The 12,546-nt window shown below is 38.9% G+C and overlaps 1 protein-coding gene across 2 annotated transcripts in view; it reads right to left on the reverse strand.

Annotated features, from left to right (window-relative positions):
- STT3B (staurosporin and temperature sensitive 3-like b) overlaps nt 1-12,124 on the reverse strand; it is a 32,170-nt gene extending 20,046 nt beyond the window's left edge. The window contains exons 1-4 of one of the 2 annotated variants that reach the window (XM_088977086.1): nt 11,890-12,124; nt 10,742-11,762; nt 7,342-7,878; nt 104-558 (exon numbers count right to left, since the gene is read on the reverse strand). In XM_088977086.1, the coding sequence (XP_088833212.1) occupies nt 104-558; nt 7,342-7,878; nt 10,742-11,644 (1,895 nt within the window). In that variant the 5' untranslated portion in view covers nt 11,645-11,762; nt 11,890-12,124. The remainder of the gene's footprint in view (nt 1-103; nt 559-7,341; nt 7,879-10,741; nt 11,763-11,889) is intronic. The other variant, XM_088977087.1, reaches the window with a different exon arrangement.
- Between the last annotated feature and the right edge of the window lie 422 nt (nt 12,125-12,546).

The following is a 12,546-nucleotide window of genomic DNA, read 5'->3' on the forward strand; positions in this document are numbered from 1 at the left end:
ATGAAAAGGAACATAATATTTCATAAAAACAATGCCATGCTATTCTACTATACTAGAAGAGATAGGACTTTCTTCTTTCTAGCAAAAACCTCTCATTCCTTACTTGTTGATGTCATCAGAAGAATATCCAGTAACACCTCCAAATACAACAAGCACATAATCCACATCCAGCGATCTCATTATCTCATATGCTTCATCCTCATAAGATGACATTGCACGTCCTACAGTGGCAATGTGTGTATTGTTCCATGTGTTGTTGTCTACAATAACAGTTCTATTCCCCATGGCAGTTATCTGGTAGCCATAATCCCACCAGGACATCACTTTAGCATCTGGAGGAGTATTCTGACGAAGCCAGAAGTATGCCTCACGGTAATCATCAAAAATAACCCTGCCACCATGGGCACTCCTTGCAGCCAAGACTATAGAAGGAGAAGAATATGCTTCTGATGTGACCCAGGTGCAATGGGTAACATATCTACTTAGCAAATAAAAAGCTCCTAGAAGTAATGCAATAGCACCATTTCCTTGGAAAGGCAGGGACTGATCCAGCGATGCCTAAAACATGGAGCAATGGCTTAATCATAATGAACATAATAGCAGAACAATTACCAAAAAAAATGGAACATTATAGCTTAAAGAGAAGAATAACAACTATACATTTTATTGATATTCTTGAACTCAAGTGCTTTGCCAAAATACCAATTTGCCTTGGAAATCAGCAATAATAATCAGAAAATAAATTAAAAACCAATGATCAAGGAAGCAAAAACTAGCGGAAGAGATCATTGGAACCATTGCGAGCCCCCACTAACTTATATATTAACTGCTGAGATAATTATGATAAATTACAGGAATGTCCCTTGTTAGGTGGCAGCAATGAAAAACAAATAAAAACAAACAATTCAGATAAGGCCCACAGTCCAACAACAGTACGGCCAACAGATAAATAAAATAATAAAGAAAAGAAAGAAGCAGCAACTAGGCCCGCTGCTCAACAGACTCTATACCCAAAATCATCATAGTGATGCCAAGAAACAGAGTTCAATTAAATGGCATTACAACCATGACATCATGAGCTTGGTAGCAGGTTCTGACAAGGAAAGAGCCCAGTTCCTATGTGGGATTGGTGGTGTAAGACAATCCCACACTAGTGAAGTAAGATGTTGTAAGTGCAACAGTGGAGGTGGGGATCTCCGGTAGAAATTATGGAGAAGTTTATTCCGGAAACCAGGTGGAAGAAAGTCCTAGCTGTGGAGAAAAAGACTCTTCTATTGGAAGAGCTAGGTGGAGCTTCAGCGGTAAAAATCAGAGATGGCAAACGATCTATGGTTATCTTATGTGGGGAGGCTTCAAGCTGGTTCAAAGGATTCTTCGATGGCATATTATTTGCCATTACAGAGACAGATTGGAAAGGGGAACTTTGTGTGCCAAAGAAAAAATTCATAGTGGAGAAGAAGAAGAAGGACGGAGAATTCATTCAACTGACTGAAATGTTTGGAAGGGGAAAAAGGAAAATTATTTGCATCCCTGCTGGAAAGGAGAAACAGGGGCGGCTGCAATTTGCGAAGGCCCTGGATGAGTATGAGCAGAGACTGTGGCTACTGGAAAGATAGTCAAAAGGTAGGAATGCACATCATCCACCTGTTACGAAGCATTCTTCAAAATCTCCGTGCAACAAGGAAAAGATGATGAGAGTTGGGGGTATCTGTGGTAACTACCTCTGCTCAAAACTGATGGCCGACAGCGGTTTGAAGGAGTGGTGAAGAAGAAAGGTGGTTAGAATGGGTAAGAAGGTGGATAACTGGGAAAGAGTGCTACAGGATGTAGTGGCCTCTGTGCCAACGATGGAAAAGGCATTACTTCGTCCATTTGGGGAAACAACAGCAATTTTAGATATGGATAGTAAAGCTAAAAATCTAATCAAAGCATCCACAAGAGAGGGAGTAGCGTCAGTGGAAAACTGGAATCCCTCTTGTAACAAGACGGAGGTAGATTATGAGTCCTTTCATCTGAAAATTGTGGGACTACCCTTTAATCTTTGGACAGAGGAAATATTCCTTCAGATTGCAGCAATATGTGGAGGATTCATTCTAGATGTGGATTTGTCTGGTCTTCAAATGGACAGCTTGCATTTAGGGGGATCCGAGCCAGAAAAAATTCCAAGGTTGATCAAAGTTTTCTCAGACGGCAGGTAGAGGCAAGTGTGGGTTGCGTCAGAAGTTGAATCGTTCCTTTGGGAGAAAGGGCAAAAGGTTGAAGATGATTACGTGACAGATAGAAGGCCACATGGCGAGGAGAGAAAGAGAGACATGAATGCTGATCTTGGTTTTCCCCCAAAAAAAAATAAAAAGTCAGGTGAAATTAATTCAGGCTCCATTTTCCCAACTTAAGCTGGTTTTTCAAACTGTTTTGAATTTTGATGGAACAAACCTGTGTCCTACATGGAAGCTTTAAAAGGAGAAGGAAGTAAGGCATCTAAACCAGGAGTGAACCAAACAGTTGAGACATGAATGCTGATCTTGGTTTTCCCCCAAAAAAAAATAAAAAGTCAGGTGAAATTAATTCAGGCTCCATTTTCCCAACTTAAGCTGGTTTTTCAAACTGTTTTGAATTTTGATGGAACAAACCTGTGTCCTACATGGAAGCTTTAAAAGGAGAATGAAGTAAGGCATCTAAACCAGGAGTGAACCAAACAGTTGGGCCAGTTTGCTTTCCGCCCTCACATGGGGGGTTGTGAAGGGATCGATGGGGGACACTGTTCTATCATCGCCCCCATCAATCCCTAACAGCAAATCCTCTGGGAAACAGCCACATTTACAGTGGGCTAGTCGACCTCCTTCGATGCAAGAAAAAACCAATCCTAGGTAAGCAAGATCAAAGGAAATGCAGGGGGATGAAGAAGACGACAGTCAGTGGATAAGCTGTGAAGTTTATGAGAGGATAGCCTTTCCGATGAAGAATCCAGTATAGGAAGTGTGGACAGGACTATCCAAGTTTGCTTCGAGGGTGAAGAGAATTTGTGCACCAGTGATCTGTTCGCCGCAGAAAGGGTCAGCGAGACTTAGTTTCAAGAGAGTTCTGTTGTTAAGTTAAAGCCGTTGAGCAAGTTACGCAGGGGGAGAAAGAATTCCATGAAAACCTTGGCAGTTATATGGAAATAACGTTGGAAGGGCAAGTGCAAAATGGTGTTAGCTTAATAAATCATGCCCAGGATCAACAAGGGTCATCCTGCTCACAGAAATAGTGTAGACTTCTCTCTGTCGAGCAACAAAAGTTGGAAGAGCAGAGGACAAATGTGCAGGGGAACTGTAGGACTACGAAGGAGTCTCCTCCAAGGGGCACAGAACCAAGAGCTGAAATGTTTATGGTATCCATGGATCACATTCAACCAGAAAAACCTGATGTCTAGATGGCCGACCACGATCTGAAACAGGGGGATGAGAAACCTGAAAATCCCCCTTCTGTTGTGTCTGCGCCCAAGGTTCTAAATATCGATACAGGCTGATATGCCGGTAGGGCAAGGTGTCTTGGAAAACCAAGATAGGGAAAGGAGATGGTCTTTAAAAAAGGAGCTAGGGGTTACTCTCTTGAGAGAGGAGATAAGTTGGAAGCAGAAATCTAGGAAGAAGTGGATTAAAGAAGGTGATGGAAATACAAAATTCTTCCATGTGTTAGCAAATGGCAGGAAAAGAAAGAGCTCAATCTCTTCTTTATTGGTGGAAGGTACTGAGATCACAGATCAAGGTGACATTGCTAAGGCCTTTGCTGGCTATTTCAGATCAATTTATCGCAGGCCAATTAATGAGAGGTGGTCACTTGATGGATTTGATTGGGAGTATTTGGAAGAAAATCAAGTGGAATTGTTGGAGAAAAGTTTTGAGGAAAGTGAAATTAAGCAATTTTCTCCATGGATAGATCTAAGGCTCCGGGACCAGATGGATTCACTATGGCATTCTATGAAGATTGTTGGGAGACAATCAAAGATGATTTGATCAAAAGTGTTAAGGAAATTCCACAGAAGGGGGAGAACTAGTCTGGGGATGAATTCAACCTTTTTAGCCTTGATCCCAAAGAAGAAAGATGCCACCCAGCCAGGTGATTTAAGCCTATATGCTTAGTGACTGGTATCTATAAGGTAATTGCCAAAGGTGCTTTCTCTGAGACTTAAAAAGATTCTCCCCTTAATCATTTCTTAGTTCCAAGGGGCCTTTATTCAGGATAGACAAATAGTTGATCAAATCTTAATTGCAAATGAATGTGTGGAAGCTCCAAAATGGTTAAAGAGAAAGGGAGTGGCAATTAAATTGGACTTAGAGAAAGCCTATGATCTAGTGGACTGGAAATTCTTGATTAATATCATGAAGAGGTGTGGTTTTGGGAACGTATGGTGTAAATGGATTAGAGGTTGTTTCCAAACAAGTCAATTTTCTGTTTTAGTGAATAGATCGACAGTTGATTTCATTTAAGGCTTACGAGGTATTAGACAAGGTGATCCACTCTCTCCCTTTCTATTTACATTGGTGGCCGAGGTATTAAGTAAGTTGATTTTAAAGGCTAATTCCTTCCAATTGTTCAAAGGATGGATAATAGGAAGAGATAGAGTTTTGGTCTCTCACTTGCAGTTTGCAGATGATATCCTCATTTTTTGTGATGGAGAAGAAAGAGAGGGGGTAGAAAATCCGAAGTTAGTAGTGAAGCTCTTCGAAAGGATCTCAAATTTGAGAATCAATTGGTCTAAAAGTTTAGTGGCTGGTATTAATGTAGAAGATGATGAGCTGAAGTCAATGGCAGATTTATTGGGGTGTGAAAAAGGAAATTGGCCTTTGTGTTATTTAGGTTTACCCCTTGGTGGCAACCCTAGATCGGATAGTTTTTGGAAACCAGTAGTGGAATGATTTGAGAAAAGACTAGCAAGTTGGAAAAGGAATTATATTTCTTTGGGTGGGAGAATTACATTGATCAAATCCACTTTGGCAAACCTCCCAGTGTACTGTATGTCGGTTTTTAGGATGCCTCAAGCTGTGGTAAAAAGAGTTGAAAAGATAATGAGAGATTTCCTTTGGGAGCCTGGTGAAGGGAAGAAAGATCATTTGGTTAGATGGGATAAGGTGATGCAATTGAAGATTGAGGGAGATCTGGGCATTGGAAATATTAAGTTGAAGAACCCGGCCTTATCGAGTAAATGGCTCTGGAGATTTCCTAAAGAAAATGAGAGCCTGTGGACTAGTTATTTCAAGTATCCATGGGCTGTCAAGCAACGGTTGGGATGTGGGCTGCTGCTTACATAGAGCTACTCTAGCTGCTTCTTGGAAGGTTATCCATGACAATCTTCCTATGTTCTTCAATCGCATAAGGTATGATTTGGCTTTGGGTCAGAAAATTAGATTTTGGGAGGATATGTGGGTAGGGGAAGCCCCCCTTTCAGAGGTTTTTCCTTCTCTCTTTGAGCTTTCTAGTTTCAAAGGTAAACCTATTTGTGATTTTATCAGCTCTTCCTCATCCCTTTCAAACCTAAGTTGGAATCTTGGCTTTTACTAGCAATCTGACAGAATGTGAAATTTCCAATGTCTCAGTTTTGCTTCTTCTGTTGAGTTCAGTATGTTTGGGGGAGGGTAGCTCAGATTCTAGAGTGTGGACCCTTAGTCAGTTGGGCTCTTTTTTTCCTATAAGTCCTTTTTGAAATCTCTTATCTCCACCACCCCCTCTCCTCATTTCCCTGTTAAGGAGATATGGTCTCGGCCCATCCCTCCAAAAGTTAGTGCTTTTTGTTGGGAAGTGTTTCATGGCTCCATTAACACTTGTGATTTGCTTCAGAGGAAAAGACCAAAGTGGTGTCTGTCCCCAAGTTGGTGCTCTTTATGTAAGTTGTATGGTAAGACTACCTTTCACCTTTTGATCTCCTGTCCTTTTGCTACTTCTATTTGGGAGTGGTTTTCATCTCTTTTTGGATGCAGTTGGCTTCCCCCAATTGTCTGGAAGGTGTTTTTAGCTCTCACCTTTTCAGCTGCCCTAAAAGAAGAGGCAGAATTATGTGGAGATGCACTAGAGAAGCAGTGATCTGGACAATTTGGGAGGAAAGAAATCTAGGAATCTTTGAAGACAAGGAAAGAAGTAAAGAAGCTGTGATTGAGGCGATTACTCTCAGAGTAGCACACTGGGTGAGCACTTTAAAGCTCTTTGCTGACTTTAAGGTTGAAGATTTCTGCAGATCGTGGGAAATAATTGCAGGTTCTTCGTCTAGAAGACAGATTGTTCATGAGTCCTGGTCTCCTCCATGTGTTGGGTGGAAGAAATTAAACTTTGATGGTAGTTGTATGGGCAATCCTGAACCATTGGGTATTGGTGGGGCAATTAGGGAAGAAAATGGAAACATTCTAGCTTTGTACTCAGGTCCTATTCAGCATGGAGATGTGGTGAGATCAGAATTATTGGCAGCAGTCTATGGAGTAGAGAAAGCTAAAGAAGTGGGATTACTAAGCTGATTATTGAAGGTGATTCAAAAGTAGTTGCGGGCTGGTTGGAAAAGAGGGAAGGAATCATATGGAAGTTAAGGAATGAATTCAGGAGATTCAAGCAGATTTCTAAAGATAGATGATCCAAATAAGATGGATTAGGAGGTCTGCAAACAGTTTGGCTGATGGTCTGGCAAAGCAAGGAACTCAAAGACACTCTATGTTCTGGGCAATTCTGTAAATAGTGAATAGTTTCTGGGTGGGCTTTGTTTTTGTGCCCACTGCCCACAAATCTTTGTTGTACCTCTTTTTTAATCTAAAGAATCAATTTTGTGTTGCTGATCAAAAAGAAAAAAGAAAGAAACCAGTTCCTATGTTCTAAATGCCAATACACATGTAGCAAGTTCCTCCGCAAACAAGGTTCACATCAGAGAGGCAGACCCTACGCTGAAAACACTGAAATTCCCAACAGACACACACCTACTTAAAACACAAACTCTAGCATTTTCTTTGAAGCAACCTAAATGGCATTATTAAGATATAACTATAAAAGGTATCCTGTGGAGCCAATTAAAACATATTTTTATTTGAAAGCTGCTAAGAACTAAAATATGCTGAAAAATAAGAAACCAGACACTCTTTCCATATTAAATCAGCAATTGGACACTAAATTTCTGATATGTTAAAGGCCCCTTGAATCCCAAGGATCCTTTGCAAGAAAATTCAAGTTATAAGAATATAAGGAACTTAGACCATTGGTCTCAATTTATACAAATTAGACAGAGCCTCATTAAGCAAAATGAATGGCCAGTTTGCTGATATGCTCAGATAAAAACATCCATGTGATAGAATATGAAGCCTTGGTTATAAATAGGCAAGCGTTTACCTTGTAAGAAGCCTTCATGCTGCTAGTTCCTTTGATAGAGCCAGTTGGTTGAGACTTGCTCTTCATCCGTACCAGTGAGCTCAAGTTCTTTATAGTGGCAGATACCGCAATTGCACTGACAAGGCATACTGCAGGTGCAGCAACAAGAATTAATCGAACCATTACACCAGCAAAATACATGCTTGTGAGACCATACATAACTATAAATATTGTGGCATCCGACAACCGCTTGAAACAAAAGTACAGGCCAGCTGGAAAAAGGAAAAGCTGGATGTGAAAGTCAAACATGAAAGAGGACCATGCTGTTGGCTGATGCTCAGAGACAGATGCTATAATTGGGATGTGATCCTTTGCATATGTTGGATCAAGTAAAGAGTAAAAACGACCAGTCCATGGAGAGATATACCCAGATGCCATGCCAACTCCAAGAGCAAGAGCACCCAAACCTACTGTACATGTCACAGTGATCCTCAAGAAAGCTTGAAATAATTTTGCATCACCTAGCAAGTGCTTAACCCAATCCAAGAAGTAAAATACCTACACCAATCATTATACATTAGACTCCCATGGCAACTTTATATGCTTATATCAACAACTGAAAAAATACCTAAACAGAAAAACAAAAGATAACACGTTTCCAACAGTAAGCAACCATCCTATTCTAATAGTAGGGAAGGTCATAATTTATAAAATCTTAACCATAGAATATCTAAAGAAATTTATGGAACTACAATGGACTCAATTTGAATATTTGACCAATGCAATTACCTAAAAACAGAATATGCAGCGGGATCACTTTTTTTTTCAAGAACGTGCAGCTGTGTATTGAATATCTTACTTGTGCAAAAAAAAAAGGAGTTTATGATGGGATGCATGTCAGATAGAGAAAAATGAAACAAGATAGCTCCCATCTAAAGCTTACATGGGAGGTGAGCCATTGAATAATCATAGTTTGAAGTTTCAATTTTGTTAGGCATCTACCTATGTGAAAATCAGAAAATTTTCATAAATTCCACTCAGATATCTGAAAAATCTAAGGAAATTGGGAAAATTAAAAAAAAAAAGTATTAGAAAGGATATGGAATTTATTTATAAACTAAATAAAATCTTTAAAAATATATAATTGCATACTCAACCAGTCAACCTACAATAAATAATTCTGTTTTCTTTTTAATAAAAAATTTCTTTTACTATCAAAAAACAATAGCTAACTAGATACCACGAATAATAGAAGGCTAAAAATCTTAAATATACATTTTCTTAGATGAGTTTAAATTAGCATTGATAACAACATTTAGTAATTATCATGCAAGGCGAGCATCCTTAAAAACCAAATACAACTTTTATATCCTAACTCCTTCATTTTTGAAAAGATCTTTATATTCTAGGTATCTAATTCAAAATGTTGACTAAGAAGTCTAGAATCAATAAATCCAAATGATTTTATTTAATTTTAGGAAAGATGTAGTATGAGCATTTTGTATGCCTCACGATTGGTATTCTTTTTTATTTTTGGTCAGTAACAGGTGACTTTATCAATTATGAAGAAAAAATTCTGTACATGCACTGGTTGTGTAAAGTGATTCAAAAACAGTAATGGGCTGGTTAAAAGGAAGCTCCAACACACCATGGCAGTACAGGTGCATGATGAGGGAATTAAGAAGTTTAGCAAGGGGTATGGTCACAAGTATAGCTTGGGTGCCAAATGCCAGCCAACAGTGTAGCAGATGCATTAGCTAAGAACAGTGTTAATAGGACAGAAAGATTTGGGGGACAATTGTAAAATGATATGCTAGTAATAGGAATCAGGTAGCTAAAGGGACCTGAGTAGAGGGCTACTAGGTTTTTTTGGGGTGAAAGCTTGTCAGATTGTATCATAAATATTTTTCCACGCTCAATAAATTTCAGTTATTCATACAAAAAAAAAAAAAAAAATCTTTACATGCAGTAGTATACCTTAATGACTCGAAAATGTTTTCAATTTGTTTCAGCAAAATTAGTGAAATTTCCACAAACTTTCACCAAAATTAAGAAAAATTGCACAGAACAAACTGAAAAAATTATTGATATATCAAATTCTTCTGAAACATTGGGGGAAATATTGAGGGATACTTGAATTTTTTTTTTTTTTTGCAAGATGTCTTCATTTTGCTCATTCGAGAAAGTGTCTATAACCAATATGTGATATAGTATTGGTCTATAGTCCTAGTACCAGCGAGGATGGAGAGAACATCTGGATCACTGATCAAACAATTTTCTCCTCCCAAAACTTCTTATCACTATTTTTAATTTTGAAATGATCATGACAACAAACCAGCAGGAGATATGATTACACATTGTACTACTTTTTGTATAGTTTGAGGGATTCTCTCCCTCCACATTAATAGTTTAATATAATTTACTTTTAACCAAAAAAAAGATCATATCCAAACAAACTTTGAGATATCTGGTATGGATCTCATTGTTTTTTTTTTTTTTTATCAATCAGAAAGAAACATCTCATTGGTTTTCAGAGCCTGCTGCCATGCATGTCAACCATCTGAACCTACAAATCACTTTAAGTCTACCTGTAAGTACACTTTTTTTACAACCGTAGAACTACAAAGTATTATGCAACCCACTTTATAGGCTGGAAGCACTCCACCTATCCCTATACTTGGTATAACTCTATAAGCATTGCACTTCAGCCCAAAAAATGCTGCTGTCTATTAACCCGTAACTCTGCCAACATGTTAGACATTCCATTTACTGACCTTTTGACCCATTGAAATGATACTTCCATTCCCCTTATCAACCACTTAATCTTCTAGATAACTAGTCTATATTCCCACATCACTTGACTGTAATCATGAAGACAACTGATTACCATTTTAGAGTCCCCTTCTATCATTAATTTTCTGATATTCATTGACTGTGTTAGCTTCAGCCCTTGAAATACAGTCAATGGTTCTGCTCTTAACGGGTTCCCAATCCCATCTGCAATAGGCCCCAAGAACGGTGCTTTGATTGCACCATTACCATTAGCACCCCTCCCACACCTGAAGGGCTTAGGTTGCCAATGCCACTTCCATCTTGAGACAATTCAAGTTCAAGAGCGAGTAAATAACTGAGAAAACCAAAACAACATTTGAACATGCTCGTATTATGATATAAAGGTGGGCAATTTGAAAAATAAATGCATGAAAAGTACAATTCTCTATCAAAAAACAAAGCAAAGAAGACCTTAATTTGATCCACGATACTATTAACTGTAGAAAATTTAATTTGAAAAAATGAAGCATTATTTTATCATGAAACGGTTTCTAAATTTACATAAGCCTCGAGGAAAAAAGGTTTTGAAAATGTTAACAATAGGAAAGCTAGATAAGCAGCAAAAAAACCACATGCCATAAGAAAAAACCTGCATCAAGAAGAACACGCCCATTGCTGCCATATGTTCCCCTGACTGTACATGCTGAAACCCGACAAACCGGATCTGCATAGCAAGCAGCATTCCCAGCACATACATGCAATTATAAGCTACGTACAATCTCATCGAGTATCTCCCAGTAATCAGAAGAACCATAACATAAAGCGGGATCAAATTAATGATAAAGACATATCCACCCCATGCAGAAACCATGTAAAAGTACCCGAAAGCTGAAGCCAAAGCCCAAGCAAGGGACCCAGTATTCACTGCTTTAATAAACAAATAGAAAGTGAGTAGTAACGCAAAGATTGCCACTCCCTCATTGTCGTAAGAACCGGCCACAGATCTCGAAATGTAACCTGGGCATATGGCAATTAATGCAGCAGCAACAAGCCCAGCCCCGGAATCCCAAATCTCTTTGCCAAAGAAGTAAGCTACCAGAGTAGTGTTAGATGCAAAGAACGGAGCAGTTAAGACACAGACCTCCCGGATATGGACTGCGAACCTCAGAAATCTCAAAACCCAGTAGATGAAAGCCGCAGTAACCATGAGACCCGGGTAGAGAGTCCCTCCAATGATCCGACCTAACGGATACCAACTCTCAGAGTCGAACCAATTCCAGAACTCATAGAATCCCTTCTCCGTCAAGAAAATCGTAGTTCGGTAATTGAAGTAAGGATCAAACTCATGGATCATGCTCTCATAACGAAGCACACTAAACAATCTAGTGATGAACGCCAAGACGTAAACGAGGCAAAGAATGCTGACACGAATCAGGAGTTCCTGCTGCTTGATCTTGAGCTTTAGCGCTTTCGGAGAAAAGTTAAATAGATCGGCTACTGTGCCACTTTGCGCAGGCTTTGGCGTCTGACTTGATTCAGATTTGGCACCCATCGTGAGAATTCGGATTTCCAATAGCTTGAATCTAATGTGATCTAAGGATCGATTAAAGTCGCAGGCATTCCATAATTAACACATATAAACCCTAGATCCTCACATAAAGTAGACTAATCTGCAGCAAAGCAATTGAATCTGGAATTGATGAGTAGGGTTTCTCGAATAGACTAACAAAAAGTGGTCAATTTTCTTAATTGATAGTTAAAAGTGATCGAAATTTGAAGAATAAAACGAGATCTTACGTGAAAATTCAACTGCGATCAAATCCTCGAAGTGATTATCTGCATTGGACAACCCTAAAAGAGGGGTTTTGTAGAGTGTTTTTGGGCTTTGGCTCAGAGGGTTTTAGACTTCAAACGTAGCTATCGAATCAAGCAGTAGAACAAAAATACAGAAGTCCACTCTCGCATGGAATATACAGCGTGCGCATTGTGCACCTCGCGTTAATTGGAGAAATTCATATTAATAAATCCGTTTATTCAAAGTGAGCGGATCGTAGGCCCAGCCCTGAAATATACGGGCCTGGGGTGGTGCCTGGACTAGGCCTGACACTTAAGCCCAGCCTGGCCGCATTATATATTGCATACGTTTTAGGGTTAAAAATAACAACGAGTTATTTTCAATTATAAAAAATAAAAATAAAAATAAAAATAATTCAGTGTAACGTTTTTTGGTATCTTGGCTTGATAACAATTCATAAAAGTGAGAAATTGAAGAGGCTGTTTTAGAGATTGAGGATAATGTTTTATGGTTGTCAAAAATTCTTCACTCTTACCATTTCTCTTAAACTTAGGCCTTGTCACATATTTATCATTTCGAGACAAACAATTATTACAAATTTACTATATTACCCCTCCATTTGAGTTTATCATTGGCAAAAATTGTGCAATGATGAAACC

This window comes from Nelumbo lutea, chromosome 3 (assembly GCF_056320005.1).
Source record: "Nelumbo lutea isolate HS-2025 chromosome 3, American lotus-T2T, whole genome shotgun sequence".
Classification (NCBI taxonomy): domain Eukaryota; kingdom Viridiplantae; phylum Streptophyta; class Magnoliopsida; order Proteales; family Nelumbonaceae; genus Nelumbo; species Nelumbo lutea.